A 20,576-nucleotide genomic window follows, 5' to 3' on the forward strand; every position below is an offset into this window, starting at 1 on the left:
ACGTTAGTTTAGAGACAAAAACAATTTTAAGGAAATATGGGGACTCTGCTGTAAAGTTGTATTTATAATTTTTATTCTTCACTGAGGCGCAGTGGTTAAATGCAGCACTGCAGGCTACTGCTAGATCAGCAGTTCAGCGGTTCAAATCTCACCGGCTCAGGGTTGACTCAGCCTTCCATCCTTCCGAGGTGGGTAAAATGAGGACCCAGATTGTTGGGGGCAATATGCTGACTCTCTGTAAACCGCTTAGAGAGGGCTGAAAGCCCTATGAAGCGGTATATAAGTCTACTGCTATTGCTATTGCTATTCTTCCACTTGTCTTAATACCAAACTCTTAATTTTCTGCAAGTTCTCCAAATAGAGAACTTACTATTATGTGTCTTAATCCCTCAACTTTATTGTCCGTCTATTATTTCTTGATTTCATCCAGCTCCAGTTGCCAAGATTTAAAGATAGAATCTATTTTTTTTCTCCTGTGTCCAGACAGCACAGTTGTATTACTTTTATTTTCAGCGAGTTGAAGGCTCATTAAAATATGCCTATCTCCAGGAGTTGGAATATAACATACCCTGGTCCAATTTTACTTGCATATTCATAACTTATAGTTAGTGGTTTGGTAAGACTTGCCAAAATTCCAGTCTCGGTCTGAAATGCAAAGATGTGATTGAGAATGCCTCTCTCTTGCTTTCTTTGCATCTGAGTAATAGATCAGATTTTCCTGGGTTATTTTTCAGTTGCAGAAATTTCCCCAAAGTGGTTCTTTCAAGAGGCAACTGGACTGTCTGGTTTTTCCTTGAAGACATCTTGCTTGCTTCCAATCCAAGAAACTTCTTCAGCTCTGAAGTTGCAGAAATGATTTGCAACTTCAAGAGACGTTTTTATTCTAGAAAAAAAAATCACTAAATAATGAAGTTTTTTTCTGAATTTGGAATATGCATATATATTTTTTTTGTTCTGGATTGAAGACTCCACAGATGAAATTGTCTTTGGTCTCATATGATCCCAGAATTATGCTAGGCCAGTTGCACAAAAATAACATTGAAGATTACTTAATAGATAAGTAGCTTCAAGGTGCTACTTGCCACCCATAAAGCCCTCCATGGTAGTGGATCTGGGTACTTGAGAGACCGCCTACTGCCAATCAGCTCCATTCGACCAATTAGATCTCACCGATTAGGCCTCCTCCGAGTTCTATCCGCCGGTCAATGTCGACTGGCAACCACGCAGAGGAGAGCCTTCTCGGTGGCAGCTCCGACCCTATGGAACGATCTCCCCGTGGAGATCCGTACCCTCACCACCCTCCAGACCTTCCGCAAAGCCCTTAAAAACTGGCTTTCCTGTCAGGCCTGGGGCTAAAGATTGCAACCCACCCGAATGGTATGAATGTTGTGTTTTAATGATGTTTGTTCTATATGTTAAAAGTTTGTTTCCCCCCCCCCCTTTTTAAGTTGTAAGCCGCCCTGAGTCCCCCCCAGGGAAAAGGGCGGCATATAAATAAACTTAAATACCAAATACCAAATAACATTAAAATATTTGCTCAAATATTTCTTCAAAGCACACAGCAAATTGAATGCCTATAAACACATAGGGAACTCATGCATTTGACTAATGTTTTTTTTTTAAATCGTTGACTCATTTTGACTAAAGAATGCAACCCAATTCTGTATGCTGTTATGGGCACTTTCCTAGTGACATCTGGCGAACGTTTCACATTAGCCACAATGTGTATTTCTTAACTCACACAACCTCCCAAACCAGAGCCCATAGCCTCTTCAACTGCTTTGGAGGTTAATAGTTTAGAATCTGCATTTGATTGTAAATCATGTGGCCTATTTTCTCTCCCTGTCTAGGAACTTTGTGCTGCCTTTGAAGCTAAGGAGGAAACATACAGATGTCTGTTGCAGAAGGGCCTACAGATGCTTGCAAAATGCCCAGAGTCTATGGAAACTAACGTTGAGCAGGATATAAATAATCTTAAAGAAAAATGGGAATCAGTAAAGACCAAACTTAACGAAAGAAAAGTATGTTGTAGAATGAATATGAGAAATTTGTCGGCGCATTTAGGAAGCTTAATGTTAGATTATTTTCAATGTAGGAAGGTTGCGATGTTCTTTAGCAAGAGTTAATTGAACCATGTAATCTGTGTAGTAAATAACGTGGCACGACAAAATCGCGGTCCACTAAAGCGCGCCCGATTAAAGCGCGTACCTGACGTCAGCAGCAGCGCGACAAATAAAATTAAAAATAAATTAAATTAAAATTAAAATTAAATTAAAGCAAGCCGATTCACATAAAGGTAAGGGTTAGGTTTAGGGTTAGGTTAAGGGTTAGGGTTAGGTTTAGGGTTATGTTAAGGGTTAGGGTTAGGGTTAGGTTAAGGGTTAGCGTTAGGTTTAGCGTTAGGTTAAGGGTTAGGTTTAGGGTTAGGTTTAGGGTTAGGTTAAGGGTTAGGCTTAGGGTTAGGTTTAGGGTTAGGTTTGGGGGGGTTAGGTTTAGATTTACGCGTTAATTTTAAATTTACCGCTCACAGCGTGCTGTTTTCGTCACACTGTGATGACGTCACATACGCGCTTTCGTCGAGCGCGCTTTAGTCGACCGCGGTTTTGTGGTGGAACCGTAAATAATGCCTAATAATTATCCATGCCCATAAGAATAACTGTATCAGTAAACTGTAAGGAGTAAGTCCAGTGTCTGTAAAACAAACATGTCTCTTTAGCGTCTGTAGATTACAGGTTTGAGAAATAAACAGTCCCCTAATCCATCATTTTGCCATTTGGAAATATATACAGTATGCTTTTAAAGCATTGTTGACACTGTGAACATAACAGTTCTTCGGAGTATTAAGTGAAGAGACCATGTTGCGTCTAGGGAGTCAGGAGCAACTTACTGATAAACATACGCTTTCGTAGAAGTAAACATCATTTTCTCAGTTAAACAATTTAATCTGATTTGGGCTATACGTTTCATCTGGAAGCCATAGAGATGCAAATATAAAAAGCAGAAGTGAATGAATGAATAAACAAAGATATTTGGGGTGGAGAAGAGCTTTGGGTTTGGGTTTTTGGGACATATACATGTAGTGCTCGACTTATGACCACAATTTATCCCAAAATTTCTGTCATTAAGGGAAACAGTTGTTAAGTGAGTTTTGAGTCATTTTACAACTTTCCTTGCTATCATTGTTAAGTGAATCACTGCAGTTATTAAGTTAGTAATATAGTTGCTAAGCGAATTTGGCTTCCCCATTGATATCCTTGTCATAAGGTCGCAAAAGTTGATCACATGACCCTGGGACACTACAGTTGTCATAAATATGAACCAGTTGCCAAGCATCTGAATTTCAATCATGTTGGTGTGATAGTTATAAGTGCCGTTTTAACTTTGAATGGCTACTAAACAAATAGTTGTAAGTTGAAGACTAGTGTAGTAGAAATTAACAGACTGGCTCAGTATGCCCCTTTTAGCGACAAAAGTGCGCCTGACTAAACCGCGGTGGCAAAACCGTGCGACGAATGAGCGACGAATGAGCCCTGAAGCGCGCCGACAACAGCGCGCTGACAGAAGCACGCTGTAACCTAACCCTAAACCTAACCCTAAACCTAACCCTAAACCTTACCTTAACTTAAATCGCGCTTCTGTCGGCGCGCTGTTGTCGACGCGCTTTTGACATCGCGGTTTTAGCGCCGCGGTTTTGTCGGCGCGCTTACGTTCGCGCTTTTGTCGGGTCACGCTTTTAGCTATAAGCACTTAGTCATGTCTGGGTGGTCCCCTTTTCACTTCCTTGCATGTTCTGTCACTTCTTAAATTTGGAGTTATTGTGATTTATAGGCAGATTTATTTTATGAATACTAGGAGCCACAATTTATTTGGAGGGCAAGATATCAGTGAAACCTTTTTAAAGATAAGCTACTCTGGTTTATAAGTTCTTCTGTCATTTGTGACGTGTTAAATCATAATGTTAACTTCACCCAATGGTTTTCTGAGCCAGTCTTGACATCCTTCATAGTGTACTAAGCACAAGGTCCCTATTTGTGCAAGTAAGATAACATTCTGTGTTTCAAAATTTCTGTCTAAATGCTTCTTGGTCTTAACATTGACCATACAATGGTGATACTGTTTTTGTTTTAAGACATCAGTATGTCACATGGGATTCTTTCTTTTTTGCTCAATCCCCATTTTTTTTCTTTTCTTGTTTTGCTTAACTGTTGTGTTGCAATATTTGCAATATTATGCAGCCGCGCGAGCGATTGTGGGTGCACCTCGGTTCACCCACGTAACACCTATCCTCCGAGAGCTGCACTGGCTGCCTATTGGTCTTCGGTTACGCTTCAAGGCGCTAGTCGTCACTTATAAAGCCCTTCATGGTATTGGACCTAGGTACTTGAGAGACCGCCTGCTGCCAATTACCTCCAACAGACCGATTAGATCCCACAGATTAGGCCTCCTCCGAATTCCAGCCGCCGGCCAATGCCGACTGGCGACTACCCGGAGGAGAGCCTTCTCTGTGGCTGCTCCGACCCTCTGGAACGAGGATTCAAACCCTCACCACCCTCCAGGCCTTCCGCAAAGCCCTCAAAACCTGGCTATTCCGGCAGGCCTGGGGCTAAAGAGCTTCTGCCCCCCTTCTCGAATGGTATGGTTGTTGTGTGTTTTTAAATTGTATATTGTTGTTTGTCTTTTTACCCCCTGTTTGTACTTCCTTTCCCTGACTGAGTTGTGAGCCGCCCTGAGTCCCCTTCGGGGAAAAGGGCGGCATATAAATGAAATAAATCCTAATCCTAATCCATATTTTATCTAGATACTGTTTTAGAACAAAATACGTGTTCGCATTAGCTTAGAAAAAAATATTAGCGGGAAAAGCCAACAGCAATGGGCCTCCTCCAAATTATATTCAACCATAACATGATTTACTATTCTGTAAAGCTTCCACTGTGGTTAATTATGTTGTGTTCTTACAGATCAAGCTGGAAGAAGCTCTCAGTCTGGCAGTGGAGTTCCACAATTCGCTACAGGATTTTATCAACTGGCTTACTCAAGCTGAGCAAACGTTGACGATGGCTTCTCGGCCGAGTCTGATTTTAGACACTGTCCTTTTTCAGATTGATGAACACAAGGTAGGAAAGAAAGGAGCAGAATCATAACTTTCCACCCTTAGATGCATTGGGCTGAATTGTACATAAGTTAGCTCAGCAACATAATAGCTTCTGAAGATTGGTTTAAGTAACATCATACATTTTCTCTGCCAATACCAGAAGGTGGGTTCCTACCAGTTCACACCTGTTCGGTAGAACCGGTTCGTCAACTCTACCGAACCGGTTAGAAGATGTTCCACCAGTGGACCCGGAAAGCAGGCCACACCTACAGAAGAGGTTCCAAAATTTTTTGAAGCCCACCACACACACACAAACACACACACACAGACTCACACAGGGAGAGAAAGAGAAAGAAAGGAAGAAAGAAAGAAAGAAAGAAAGAAAGAAAAGGAAGAAAAAATGAGAGAGATGAAATAAAAAAGGAAAAAGGGACAGAGAAACAAAAGGAAGGAGAGAGAGAGAGAGAGAGAGAGAGAGAGAGAGAAAACACATGGCCAGCAAGCCACTCCCACCAGGTCACATGGCCAGCAAGCCACTCCCAAAAATTTTTGAAGCCCACCACACACACACACACACAAACACACACAGAGAGAGAGAAAGAGAAAGAAAGGAAGAAAGAAAGAAAGAAAGAAAGAAAGAAAAGGAGGAAAAAGTGAGAGAGAGATGAAATAAAAAAGGAAAAAGGGACAGAGAAACAAAAGGAAGGAGAGAGAGAGAGAGAGAGAACACATGGCCGGAAAGCCACTCCCACCAGGTCACATGGCCAGCAAGCCACTCCCAAAAAGGAGGCCACACCCACAGAATAGGTTCGAAATTTTTTTGAAGCCCAACACACACACACACACACACACACACACACAGACTCACACAGAGAGAGAAAGAGAAAGAAAGGAAGAAAGAAAGAAAAAAAGAAAAGGAGGAAAAGTGAGAGAGAGATGAAATAAAAAAGGAGAAAGGGACAGAGAAACAAAAGGAAGGAGAGAGAGAGAGAGAGAGAGAGAACACATGGCCGGCAAGTCACTCCCACCAGGTCACATGGCCAACAAGCCACTCCCAAAAAGGAGGCCACACCCACAGAATAGGCTCGAAAACATTTTGAAACCCACCACTGGCCAATACCATAGGCAGCTTTACCTTTCTAGATATTTTTTCAAATTTCAGTGTTACCTTTTTCCTTTGGAAGGTCTTTGCCAATGAAGTAAATGCTCATCGCGACCAGGTTATCCAGCTGGACAAAACTGGAACTCATTTGAAGTACTTCAGCCAGAAACAGGATGTGGTCCTCATTAAGAATCTCCTCATTAGTGTCCAAGGCAGGTGGGAAAAAGTGGTCCAGCGTTTAGTCGAAAGGGGAAGAGCCTTGGATGACGCAAGGAAGCGGGCCAAACAGGTAACGCGGCAGTGCGCCATCTCAGTTTTAAAGTCCGTATCTCAAATCAACGCACAACTTTGTCCCCGGGATGATGTATGTAAACTTAACTAGCTTTCTCGACTTGTTCGTAATCTGAAATGAGGTTTAAATTGTTACGCTGAGATTTTTAATTCTAACCTCCACGAGAGCCTGAAAGGGAAGGGAGGGAGGGGTGATTCAAGGATCATTTCCTACACGTAGTGCTAATTCGGTTCCACCACAACTGCGCGCACAACAAAAGCGCGCCTGACTAAACCGCGGTGACTAAAGCGCGCGACGAATGAGCGACGAATTAGCCCTAAAGCGCGCCGACAGAAGCGCGCTGTAACCTAACTCTAAACCTAAACCTAAACCTAACCCTAAACCTTACCTTAAAGTAAATCGCGCTTCTGTCGGCGCGCTGTTGTCGGTGCGCTGTTGTCGGCGCGCTTTTGACATCGCGGTTTTGTCGGGTCACGGCTAATTCTGCATGGTTCTGATGAATGCATGTAAGGGGAGCTAAGGCATGGATGGCCGCAACAATCAGACAAAATCCAAGTGTTTCATTAATGGTCGGTTGGGTTATTTTTAAAGAAATAAGTAGAAATGTCTTCGTGTTGTGAAATTGATAGGGATAACTGTTTTTGAGAAATATTAGTAACTGCGGGCAAATGATGGAGCAATTATGAAACCAAACATTCCTTAGGGTGGCGCAGTGGTTAGGGTGCAGTACTGCAGGCCACTTCAGCTGACTGCTATCTGCAATTCAGCGGTTCTAATCTCACCGGCTCAAGGTAGACTCAGCCTTCCATCCTTCCGAGGTGGGTAAAATGAGGACCCGGATTGTTGTTGGGGGCAATATGCTGACTCTGTAAACCGCTTAGAGAGGGCTGAAAGCCCTAGGAAACGGTATATAAGTCTAACTGCTATTGCTATTGCTATTTTTCTTGTTTTGTTGCTGTTGTTTTTGCAGATAGGAATATTCCCATATGATTAACAGGTTTCTGCCATCACCTCCCATTTTCTGACCAGAAGGCACATGCACAGCTTCTCTGAAAGATATTGAATAACTAGAAGGCCTTTCTTTTTCCTTTTCATTTTCCCCTAAGTCCAAACTAGATAAACAGTGGTCTGTCTTTATCAATCTGTTCATATGATAGCTGAAGAGATACTGCCAGAATTACTTGGTTTAAACGATCATTTCCAGCTCTCTGATTCTACGACTCATTGTACTGTTGACTTTACCTGAGGCCTGACATTATCATCTGTGCAATCAACTCAATGAAATAGTAGTTGAAAATACTTTTCAAATTCACATTAGAGATAGCAAGGTTTATTCATAATGCATTCGTGCATCATCAAATGCATTAATTATCCATCAGTGACACCTGTCATTATATCAACCTTACTGGAAGAATTAGAATAAGCAAGAACAAATATGTATTGTGAAATAATTTTGCAAATTAAAAAGGCTGCTTGAAGAAAAACGAGCCGTTATTTTCAATATATTGTGCACAAGTCCTTGGTTTTGATTATTTTTCACCTTTAATATCTCGAGACTAAATGTTTATTAATAATCTTATCACTGGAAAAAAAACACAAGCGAGCCTCTTATTTCTCTGCAGTTCCATGAAGCTTGGATCAAACTTACTGAATGGTTGGATGATTCAGAAAGGACTTTGGATGCGGAATTGGAAATTGCAAACGATCCAGACAAAATTAAAATGCAGCTTGCCCAGCATAAGGTGAGTCACTAATAATGGAATGTAGAGGCTGTCTGATCTGTTGGGAAGGCATCATGAGGTAATGAGCAGGGGGAGAGCAATTCATTGTTGACCCAGTTGGAATATTTGCTGCTCTCAAATTCATTGGCTGCTTTCCAGCCAATAAAAGAAATAGAAATTGGAAGGCTTCTCTGTAGAAAGCTCTATTTTTGTGGAAGGGACCCATATATGATAATGAAGGATCATATTAAACGGTGTTGGAGCCAATGAGTTACCCAATCTGAAAGCTCTATTTTTGTGGAAGGGACCCATATATGATAATGAAGGATCACATTAAACGGTGTTGGAGCCAATGAGTTACCCAATCTGAACTCGATGCTATCCATTTCTATATGCAGTCAGCCTAGTTTGACAATAGGATTCACAAGAGGTTAATTGATATTTTTCCTTTTAATTGTTTTAATATTGTGGGGATCCTCTTTAAATTCAACCGTTGTTGTTCAGAATTTTGATAAAAGTTTTAATTGCTTTAGTAAAATTCTCTCCATCCCCACACAATATTCAAAAATATGAATATTTTTCTCTATAGCTTTCTGGAAAAGGACATAATGTGAATGATAATTGTTACTATAACAAAGATAAGTTGATAAAAGTGCTAAATACAGTATAAATACCTGGCTGACTAAGAAACCAACCAGTACTTAGATTTGCATATGCCTGACTTCAAACTTTGGTTTATACTTGCATAATCTTAGCTCTCAATGCAGTGATAGAATTTCATTTTGATGCTTTTAGAAACCTCTCTGAGGAATCTCTTGTGTTGCTTTCCTGTCAGAATAAGGATTAGAAATCTCATCTTCTCATCCATAGGAAGTAAAGTCTTGTACCTTAACAATAATCCAACTATTGGATTATGTATCCAAAATACAATTTTGTGTAGTGGGCATTCTGGTTAGTGGTTCCAGGTGGTACAGTCATCACACTTCCGGGGGCATCAAGTTGTGAAAGGCTTAGTGATTCAGAACACAGTTGTTATTCTGGGATGGAAAGATGAGGGGCTAGCACAATTAATTTAGTTTTAAAAGATAAACGTCTCATTCCCAGTGCAGGAATAAATAATAAAGTAGCATTCACAATCCTAGCAAATCTGTTTATCCAATTATTTGCCTGTGGTCTGTTTATATTGCTGTAATCTTCTGTTTCCTTGAAACTTTGCATTATGATGTAAACCACAAAACCACGGTTTTCATTGGTTTTAGAATCTTGCATCAAGGATATAAAAGCAGGTTATGTGTAATACCCAGAATTACTTGGATCGGTTCCATGAAACTTTCCTTAGCCAAAAGTAGAAAGAAACCAAAAGTTTTAAAAAGATGTCTGTCTCATATTTGTGCCAAAATATTAGGCACTTTCATTGCTTTCTTATCATTTTTTGTCTCCGTTGATATATTTAAATGTAAAATAACAGAGAGCATTGTTCATGCAGTCCATATCCCAGGATTTTTTTTAAATGATATAATATTTATAAATGCTTTAGCAATTAACAATATACTTTTGCCTACATGTCTGTACAAGATGTTTTCCTGAAACATTTTCAGGAAAAAATGGGAATAGTTTAAAAGTTGCTATTTTTAATTTCAAACTGGACGATAAACAATTCAAAATCATAAAATTGAAATATGAATCATGTATAATATATAGAGATGGAGAGCAAATTCATATTTACGTACAAGAAATGTATTCTAAATTTTATTTCTTCTAGAGTATAAATTAATTCAGATTTATAATTGCACTGGCTAAGATAAGCAATCTAGAATACACAGTTAACTGTTCTTTTTTCTTCTTCTTCTGCTTGTTCTGCGAAGACGTGGTACACTTTTAGGGGTTCCTCGACAAAAGCTCTTTGATCAAAGACTTGCATCAGATAACTCTTTTGAGATTTACTGCATAAAAGGGTCTTTGAGGTTTAAAGTGTTGCATGATCAAGGGTTATTAAAATCAAGCACATGCAATTTAAATATACTTTAAGTCACTTAGTCATTGAAGCTGATCTTACAAAAGCCTTAAACTTATAGCTCACCATTTGATTTCACTATTGTTTTGTTTCTGAAAGCCTACATGAAGAGATTGATAGCGCTCTCCACTGTGGTAAATAGTTCAGGGTTTCTTTAGAGAATGCCTACAATCGTAAGAACTGTTCTCTTATTTTTTAACGGCAAAGAAATGGAAAGCAATTTTCACCTTCAGAAGTCAACTAAACCAGACAGTGTTTGGCGCTCACACAATTCTGATACATTTAAATTAAAAAATAATAGTAATCGTTTTGTTTACGTTAATCCCAAATTGATGAGCTGTTAGCACCATACTGAAGAGCTTTGTTCTTCTGCCATTTTTTCATTTCATTTCATTTATTATATTTATATGCCGCCCTTTTCCCCCGAAGGGGACTCAGGGCGGCTAACAAATCAAATCAGGGAAGTGGGGGGTACAGACAAAAAATAAAAAACGAAACATAACAATACATAATTTAAAAGCACACAACAACCATACCATTCGAGACGGGGGCAACAGCTCTTTAGCCCCAGGCCTGTCGGAAGAGCCAGGTTTTAAGGGCTTTGCGGAAGGCCTGGAGGATGGTGAGGGTTCGAATCTCCACGGGGAGTTCATTCCAAAGGGTCGGAGCAGCCACAGAGAAGGCTCTCCTCCGGGTAGTCTCCAGTCGACACTGGCCGGCGGATGGAATTCGGAGGAGGCCTAATCTGTGGGATCTAATCCGTCTAGTGGAGGTAATTAGGTAATTAGATGTATAAAAGATGTATTAGATTACATCTTTTTATTGCCCAGTTAAATTCAGTTGGTTTGCTAATGTTTTAATTTCGTTGTTGCAAACTAAATGATTGCGGTTTCTGGCTATCTCGGTGACATTTTACGAGTCTTCTTCCCTAAATGCCGCTTGCCTCAAATTTGTAGCCATTGTGATTTAACCCAAGCGGCACAAAATAAGTTTTGTCCTATAGTTTACATGCCCTGCTTGTTTCCCGTGACAGATTTTCCTGTTCTTACTTTTTGCACAGGATTTCCAAAAATCTCTTGGATCCAAACATTCTGTGTATGACACTACAAACAGAAGTGGACGCTCCTTGAAAGAAAAAACTTCCCTCGCTGACGACACCCTGAAATTGGATGATATGTTGAGCGAGCTCAGAGACAAATGGGATACGGTCTGTGGAAAATCTGTAGAAAGGTAGGACTTAAAGCTGTGCATCCTATTTCAAAGATGGCCCATAAAACACACGACTAAGTGGAAAGTCCTCTGTTTTCCCTTTTTTTTTTTTTAATCATGCCATTGCCTTTTCTTCTTAGTTTATTGTCAATATCTGACCTCGATTAGCCTAAACTTACAAGAGGCCACTCTGAGCTCAGGATGGAGTTCTTGGCTGCACATGGCAGCCTTTGAAATGTTTAAATAAAACTGCTTAAATCTCAAGCAGCTGTAGGATAAGCGTATGGTTTGTTTTTATCGGTGTGATGAAATGAGATCTGTTCCTTCTCAACCAATTTCTCTGGAATGACATTGGGATCTGTATCTCAACAATGGGAAGAAGATGGCTGCAAATGGGCACCTTTTTCTTCTTTCCGCATCTGTTAGGCCTGGCTGTGATGATCTTGCTTTCCTAGAGCAGTGTTTCTCAACCTTGGCAACTTGAAGATGTCCGGACTTCAACTCCCAGAATTCCCCAGCCAGCATTCGCTGGCTGGGGAATTCTGGGAGTTGAAGTCCAGACATCTTCAAGTTGCCAAGGTTGAGAAACACTGTCCTAGAGGAATGAGTTTTGTCCTGATAGCTATACTATTCTCCTGAAACTAATTTGGCAAACATACCTAAACACCAGCATCTCAGTGTTGTTTTCATCCATCCGAAAACAAGTATAACAGTTTGTCGAAGTTGAGGGAAGGTTGGGGTTGGGGCATTGGAAGGGCATGTAGCCTCCCTGAAGATGGATGAGTAGGGGATTGTGTAGGAAGAAGGCTGTAGGGCTGTCATGCTAACAGAAATATTAACTTTATTCAGAGAAAAACTTAGGTGGAAAACTGCAGCAACTGCTTTGCAATCTCAAATTCTGGATTGCTTATTTATCAGTCATTCAAATTTTTTAGCCACCCATCTCATCAGAAGTGATTCCAAACAACACACAACAAATTCCATAGGAACCACAAATAAATAAAAAAATAATGTAAAAAAATATAGAAATCTGTTATGACCCCCTCCTCCGTCAAGTAACGAAAGCCGAGACACGCTTAATGAGATTGTCCTTTAATAGCAAGTCCAGACTCCTGGTGGCTGAAAGCCAAGTAAACAAACAGATAAGGACCTTGGCAGCAAGTCCGACAAACCTTGGCAGCAATTCAGACAAACTCTGGCAGCAATCCAGCCTACCAAGTTCGTTTCTCTTTAGTCCAAGCGTTGACTTCTGCAAGAAGGGTGTGGCACAAGCAGTCTTTTTATAGTCTGGAGAGGAGCCTAATGACCATCAGCTGAGCGTAATTACCTCCTGTAATTACGTAGTTGTTCTTGACGCCGAGTAGCTCTTCGACGGCGTGCATCCTGGAACAACTCACTGTTGGTTTCTGGATCACTCTCCCTTGTCTCCTCCCCACTGATCCAAGGCTCAGGCACCACCTGGTGGCCAACCAGTCTCTCTGCTCCCTGCTCAGAGTCGGAATCCTGTCCAGGGTCCTCCACATCCTCTAGAGCCGACTCAGAGGGCCCCTCGCTGTCAGAGTCTGGTGGCAGCTCCAACGGCTCCTGCTGGGCCACAACAGAAATCTAAATAAATTGTATAAAAAACCAAATATATAAACTGCTAGGCAAGGAGAGGATAAAAATGGCTGCCTCAACAGCGGAGCAATCTGAGCAACTATTTGGTTCTGTAGGAGTTCCTGGCCTGATAAACATAACCAGATCCTGACAGCCTTCTGGAATGTCAAATGGGATGAAGCTCCTCCTATTTCAGGATGAAACATGTGGGGCATTATTACCACCATTACGATGTTTATAGAGTGGATAAATATAAATCCAAGGGTTGGTTTACATAGTAGGGCAAATAACAGCTGAATTTATTCAGTGCTTTTACTGCATGGCCATTGGGACATGAAGGGAAGCTGTTCTGACACCCCCCTCCCTTCGCCGTCCAGGAACGAACGCCAAAACCAACATAAATGAGAATGTTTTTTAATCAGTCCAGACTCTCGTTGGCTGCAAGCCACATAAACAAAGAGATAAGCACTCTGGCAGCAAGTCCTACAAAACTTGGCAGCAATGCAAACAAACTCTGGCAGCAATCCAGCCTGCCAAGTTTATTTCTTGTTAGTCCTTAACGTTGACTTTTGCAAAAGGACGTGGCACAAGCAGTCTCTTTTATAATCAGGAGAGGATCTTAATAAGCATCAGCTGAGCGTAATCATCTCGTATAATTACGCAGTTGTTCTTGCCGTCGAGTAGCCCTTCGACAGCGTGCATCCCGAAACAACTCACAAGTGTTTTCCTGAACATTCCCTCTGATCCAAGGCTCCGGCGCCACCTGGTGGCCAACCAGTCTCTCCTCGCCCTGCTCGGAGTCGGCACCCTGTCCAGAGTCCTCCACCTCCTCCAGGGCCGACTCATAAGACCCCTCACTGTTGGAGTCTGGTGGCAGCTCCACCGGCTCCCGCCGGGCCACAACAGGAAGCAATACATAAATACTTCCCCTTGTACTACTGCTGCAACAAAGGAGCAGTTTTAGTTGGCTATGGCTACTGATAACAATTTTTTTTAAAAACTTTTTATCTTTTCTTCCATTTTATTAAAACAAATCAATTTTGGTTTTTTCCATTATTTATATAGCATTTTTCACAAAATGGCTTATTTAAATGTTTGCTTTATTTATGTTCCTTTTTCAGACAAAACAAACTGGAAGAAGCTCTCCTGTTTTCTGGACAATTTACCGATGCCCTTCAGGCTCTCATAGATTGGCTTTACAAAGTGGAGCCACAGCTGGCCGAAGATCAGCCCGTGCACGGAGACATTGATTTAGTGATGAATTTAATCGATAGTCACAAAGTAATGACCATATTACAGTAATGTTTGTATTCTTTTTAAGTCTGGCTCTACAAATTGTTTTGATTGGGGGACTGATAATCAATTTATAAATTGTAAGAAAGCCTTGTGAAACTATTTACTAAATCAAAAACCCCTACATTGTAGGTTTTCTGGGGAAAAAAATCTTAGGAAAAACAGGGGGGGGGATTTGGTTGGCTTGAACATTTGTTTTGGAATCTGTGTTACTTTATAAAACTAAGTTATTTTAACTGATTATTTCAAGACGTTTGCAGCTTGCAACTTGTAAATTACCTGTGGGTAAGGCAGTATTCTCCTGACCTCAAATAATATAAGGAAGTTTTATTTTTGAAATCATAAATAATCATGGTTTTACTGTGTTGGGATTTGGCCTAGCTTATTTCCGATTCACAGAGCGCGTGTCCCTTATCCTTCTTGATATGATCATTTAAACTAAATTAAAAGTGTCTGATGTAGATTAGCATTGCGTTCGGATCCTGAATTGTCTAATTATAATTGGTTGAAAAATAGTTTAATAAATCAAAGGATTTAGTTGGTTTCAGCAAGCCATATTAATGGGTAAATTACATTAGATTTCAGTAGCATAGTGCAGTGTTTCTCAACCTTGACAACTTGAAGCCCTGTGGACTTCAACTCCCAGAATCCCCCAGCCAGCATAGCTGGCTGGGGAATTCTGGGAGTTGAAGTCCACAGGACTTCAAGTTGCCAAGGTTGAGAAACACTGGCATAGTGGACTTCATTTAATGAACCAACAAACATTTCCACCTCTCAATGGTCCTGCAGACTAGAGAGCGCCTAAAAACATTCCCATTAGAAGAACCCATTTTCTAAGTGAGGTTTGAATGTATCCATCCTGGCTTTTATTGTAGAATGCTACTGATTAAGAGCAAAGCAAGAAGAAATAAACTGGCATTAGAAAATGTAAAGGATAAGTGCAAAAGATAGAATACCAGACTTTAATAAAATTTTGAAATGGAAGTCGGCTGGCGACTCCCCGGGGGAGAGCCTGTTGCAGCTCCAGCCCTCTGGAACGAGCTCCCTGTTGAGATCCGGATCCTTACTACCCTCCCGGCCTTCCGCAAAGCCACCAAGTCCTGGCTGTTCCAGCAGGCTGGGGGGAGCTGAGAAGCATCTACCTCCATAGAAATTGTGAATGTTGGTTTTGTTTTTAATATGTTGTCTTTGTCTCGTTCTCCCCCTTTCCCTTGTCTTTTGTGAGCCGCCCGGAGTCCTCCGGGAGTGGGCGGCATACAAGACAAATAAATAAATAAATAAATAAGTATTTAGCCCGATTTCTTTAAAAAAAATTTTTTAAATGCAATTTACAATTTTAAAAACTAGCCGGGATCAAGCGGGTTTTTTATATTGGAAAAAAAAAGTCATATTGCATGTGTGTCATAAAGAAGCTTAACAGTGTTTAATAGAGAGTCATTTTTTTTTTTAATTTCCTTTGCTCAGGGCTTCCAAAAGGAACTGGGGAAAAGGACCAGTAGTGTTCAGGCCCTGAAACGCTCTGCTCGAGAGCTGATAGAAGGTAGCCGTGATGATTCCTCTTGGGTTAAGGTTCAAATGCAGGAGCTTGGTTCTCGATGGGAGACTGTGTGTACGCTCTCTGTCTCCAAGCAAACTCGACTGGAACAGGCCCTTCATCAGGTGAGTAGAAGCAAATGCATTGCACTAAATTCCATCTATGTCAGGAATCATAATTACGTGATCCATATGCGATATCAAGGCAGGAGATTTGTTCTTAACCTTTTAAACAGACTAACTGGATGAACAAGCGCCTGCGGGCAGATTCATACATTATCCCATGTAATGGTCTGCAAATGCTCTGATTTTCCAGATTTTTTTCTTGTTCAAACTGTCTGGAAAAGTTTGGAACCGAAAACAGCCTGTACAAAAGGAGCAGATTTACTTGTACAGAACAAATTGAATTTTTAGCAATATTTCTGGTTCCCAAGTTTATATCTCTGTAATTATATGATGATAGATAAGATGTTAGGTAGGTAGGTAGGTAGGTAGGTAGGTAGGTAGGTAGGTAGGTAGGTAGGTAGGTAGGTAGGTGGGTAGATAGATAGATAGATAGATAGATAGATAGATAGATAGATAGATAGATAGATAGATAGATAGATAGATAGATAGATGATAGATAGATGATAGATAGATAGATAGATAGATAGATAGATAGATAGATAGATAGATAGATAGATAGATAGATAGATAGATGATAGATAGTCATGGATAGCAAGGGGTTTTTCTTACTTGAAAGTTAATGTGACTTCGAAATGGGACAAGCTGAACACACTGATAGACAATAGAAATACACCGAAGGGAGGAGTAGAGCGAAAGAAGAAAGAGGGGGTAGAGAGGGTGTGAGAGAGGATTGGAGGCAGGAGGAGAAGGAAGGGAGGGAAGGTAGTGGGAGAGAGGAGTGTTAGAGGGGGAGGGGAAGTAGGAAGTAGAGGGGAATGTTGGAAGGAAGAATGAAAGTTGGAGGGGGGTGAAAGAGGGTGTATGGTGGGTCAAGGTGGTATATTGGGTTTGTATCCTGGGGGGTAATGTTTATAAAAGGAAGGCTATGTTTATTATTCAATGTCATATGCCCCGGTTATGCACAGTATACATGTGATTGTATGGAATGAAATGGAAATAAACATATTTAAAACGGAAAAAAAAACATTAAAAAAAAAGTTAATGTGACTTCGTTGCTGAATGATGATCAACTGCCATTCTGGGCCCATTGTTTTCATACATATTTGTTCTGTCTTTTCTTGACACACAAACACACATCTCTCCATTTGTGCAGGCAGAGGAATTCCACTCAGTTGTCCACGTGCTTCTGGAATGGCTGGCTGAAGCTGAGCAGACCCTGCGTTTCCACGGGATCCTACCAGATGATGAAGAGGCTCTGCGTATGCTAATAGATCAGCACAGAGTGAGTTACATAACGGGGCCACTTCCCAAAATTAGATTTATAGAAATGTGACAGTAAAATGAAAGCACTCCTGGCTTATGTATAGCTAACAAAGAAAATATGTTTTCTGTCCTAGAAATGAGGTCTTATTAAGCAGAGCAGTTGCTATAGACTGAAATCCTCTGTTTATTTAACCGATACTTTGATAATACTGTAAACTTTAAGTCAACTGGCATAACCTCAGTGTGACATCACAAGTCCTTAGTGACTTAATGGAGGTGTGTTATTATTAGACAGCAGTGTACTTTATCATTCTTATAGATAAAGTAAAGCTTGGAAGTGGCCATTGGTTCATTCCGGTTCCACCACAAAACCGTGTTCGACTAAAGGGCGCTCGACGAAACCGCGTAGCTGTCACAGCGCGACAACAGCACGGAGAAAAAAGCATGCTGTAAACGCTAAACCTAAAATTAACCCCTAAACCTAACCCCCCTAAACCTAATCCTAAACCTAACCCTTAACCTAACCCTAAACCTAACGCTAAACCTAACCCTAAACCTAACCCTTAACCTAACGCTAAACCTAATCCTAACCCTTAACCTAACCCTAAACCTAACCCTAACCCTTAACCTAACCCTAAACCTAAACCTAACCCTAACCCTTAACCTAACCCTAAACCTAACCCTAAACCTAACCCTTACCTTAACTTGAATCGGCTTGCTTTCAAAGCGCTATTTAAAGTGCCCTTCTTTCTCCGCGCTCGCTGTTGTCGCCCTGTTGATGACGTCAGCAACGCGGTTTCGTCGAGCGCGCTTTAGTCGAGCGCGGTTTTGTCGTGCCACGGTTCATTCCAACTTCCTGGCCATTACAGGATTCTACTACCTCAGCATCCCCAACAAAAGGCCATTGAGTCCTTTAGTAAAATACTTCCAGTAGGTAGTCCTCTGTTTCATTGTTAGTCAATGAATTGTTAAATAGCACTTGATCGAGTGATTGATTATCATCAAGTTGGTGTCATCTTCTAGATTTCTTCATAGATTTTCAAGTTGGTGTCAACTTCTAGAAATCTTCATAGATTTTCTCCATGATGAGCTGCCCTTAAGTTGGTCCTTCAGATATTGCAGTAGTGCAACTGTGGTTAATCTTGCTGCAGTCGTCCCCTAATTCTCTTTGGCTTTCTTAAGCATTTACAGCTCAAGCCCTGCTTTTTTCCCCCCCTGCTTCTTTTGGAAACCAGCTCATCAAAAAAAGCAGGCAGCTGTTTTCAGGTTTCACCTTTCCAACCTCCTCCCATCTGTCTTTCTTTCTCTTCCAGGTATTCTTTTTGATCTGCCTCCTTTCCCATCTCCCGACTGGCTTATAGCGATGCTCCCTCTTTCCTCTTGGCTCAAAGGTTTTAACCACCAAGACTGGATTGAGGGATTTCCTTTCTTCCTAAACAAGGGTGTCTAAATTTTTTACAAGGAGGGCCAGATTTGGCGAGGTGAAAATGTGTGGGGGCCGACCGTTCAGCCTGACATTCTTTGAACCATTAACATTAAATGCAAATGAACTATTTTATGAAAGACTAAACAAATGGTTCAACGACAAATGCGTGCCTGACGAAACCGCGCCGACGAAACCGCGCCCGCCATCAACAAACAGCATAATGGGACGCGAAAACAAGGTTCTAACCCTAACCCGAACACTTTATAACGTTGTTTTTGCATCCCATTATGTTGTTTGTTGATGGCGGGCGCGGTTTTGTCGGCGCGTATTTGTCGGGTCACGTAAACAAATAACTCCGGCGGGGAGAAGAGGCTGCGGGCCACTCGAAATTTGAAAACGGGCCGTTTTGTACACTGAAATATGTTCCTCGCTATTAGATGACTTTTTACTTCAGTTGGTTCGTATCTGCAACTGTTCAACTCTTATTTCAGAACTTTTATTTGAGAATGTTGGCTCTTTTCTGCTATTTCCTTCTGCTCCTATTCTGCCAGGACTTCATGTGATTCAGTTAAGCATTTGCTGCTTCGACCTTGCCAAGCAAAGCCTGAAATTACTTGAGTTTTTCCCTTTGAATTGGTGCCAACATCTCACGGAAATCACTGTTTCTGCCTTAGGAATTCATGAAGAAACTGGAAGAAAAAAAGATTGAGCTAAGTAAAGCCACAGGTATGGGAGAGGCCATCCTGGCTATCTGCCATCCAGATTCCATCACTACCATCAAGCACTGGATAACCATCATCCGAGCAAGATTTGAAGAGGTCAGTCCAATTCAATCCGTCCTTTGTGGTCACTGTCAGTCAGCAATTAGCAAGGCCATGCTGTGTGGACATGTTTCAACTGTTGGGAGCAAGATGTTTAATATCCCCATGCTGCCTTGTATACTAGACCTTTGCTTAAGACCTTTTTATGGCTATGAGAAAGAAATTGAGTGGAACAGAAACTTGTATCTATTTACATTTGCGTCAGTTTCTCACCCACCTCTTAGAAAATGGGATTTGAAGATAAACCATAGCTTTCAAACAGGAATGGACAACCCAAATATTTCCAAATATTGTTGCACTCTTAATTGGCACAGGAAATGCAATCTGATGTTTAGAGGACTCTGTGGTATTCACCCCTGCTTAAAATTGACGACACAACAGAAATCAATCATAAGTGGTTTGCAATAATCGCATTAAGTAATAGCTGAGCTTGTTTTCTTGAGCAGCTAATGAAACGTCTAAGGCGCATGAAAGTTCCATTAACAGTAATTAAAAGTTGTATAGTGATGGGGCCCCTTAGGAATTGGCCATCAGCTCTACTATTCCTTCTTAACCTGAAGATTTCTTGCAAGAAAGGAGTGGCAGGCAAAACCTTTGGGTTAGCTGCATGAATGAACAACAACAATAATAATGTGGAAATAGAATAGAATAGAATTTTATTATTTGTATGCCGCCCTTCTCCGGGAGGACTCAGGGCAGCGAACAATTCAAAAAGGGGAACATAAAACGAAATACAGATAATTAAAATAAGCAACAGTCGCACAACCATACATGTCGAGAGGGGAGGGAACTCATCACCCCCAGGCCTGTCGGCAAAGCCAGGTTTTGACGGCTTTTCGGAAGGCCTGGAGAGAGGTGAGGGTCCGAATCCCTGCGGGGAGTTCATTCCAGAGGGCCGGAGCTGCCACAGAGAAGGCCCTCCCCCGGGTAGTAGCCAGATGGCATTGGCTGGTAGATGGCACCCGGAGGAGGCCAACCCTGTGAGATCTAATGGGTCTGTGGGAGGTAATTGGCAGCAGGCGGTCTCTCAAGTACCCAGATCCAATACCATGAAGGGCTTTATAAGTTACGACTAGCACCTTGAAGCG

At 41.2% G+C, this 20,576-nt stretch overlaps 1 protein-coding gene across 8 annotated transcripts in view; it reads left to right on the forward strand.

Moving 5' to 3' along the window:
* Nucleotides 1-20,576, forward strand: part of DST (dystonin) — a 410,298-nt gene that overhangs the window by 357,847 nt on the left and 31,875 nt on the right. For all 8 annotated transcript variants that reach the window (XM_087718947.1, XM_087718939.1, XM_087718941.1 and 5 more), the window contains 9 exons: nt 1,851-2,021; nt 4,959-5,114; nt 6,277-6,483; nt 8,109-8,228; nt 11,282-11,451; nt 14,148-14,307; nt 15,784-15,978; nt 17,132-17,260; nt 19,342-19,485. In XM_087718947.1, the coding sequence (XP_087575073.1) occupies nt 1,851-2,021; nt 4,959-5,114; nt 6,277-6,483; nt 8,109-8,228; nt 11,282-11,451; nt 14,148-14,307; nt 15,784-15,978; nt 17,132-17,260; nt 19,342-19,485 (1,452 nt within the window). The remainder of the gene's footprint in view (nt 1-1,850; nt 2,022-4,958; nt 5,115-6,276; nt 6,484-8,108; nt 8,229-11,281; nt 11,452-14,147; nt 14,308-15,783; nt 15,979-17,131; nt 17,261-19,341; nt 19,486-20,576) is intronic.

Source organism: Thamnophis sirtalis, unplaced genomic scaffold, assembly GCF_051295495.1.
Source record: "Thamnophis sirtalis isolate CommonGarterSnake01/CBP01778 unplaced genomic scaffold, rThaSir2_p1.2 scaffold_6, whole genome shotgun sequence".
NCBI classification, from domain to species: Eukaryota; Metazoa; Chordata; class Lepidosauria; order Squamata; family Natricidae; genus Thamnophis; species Thamnophis sirtalis.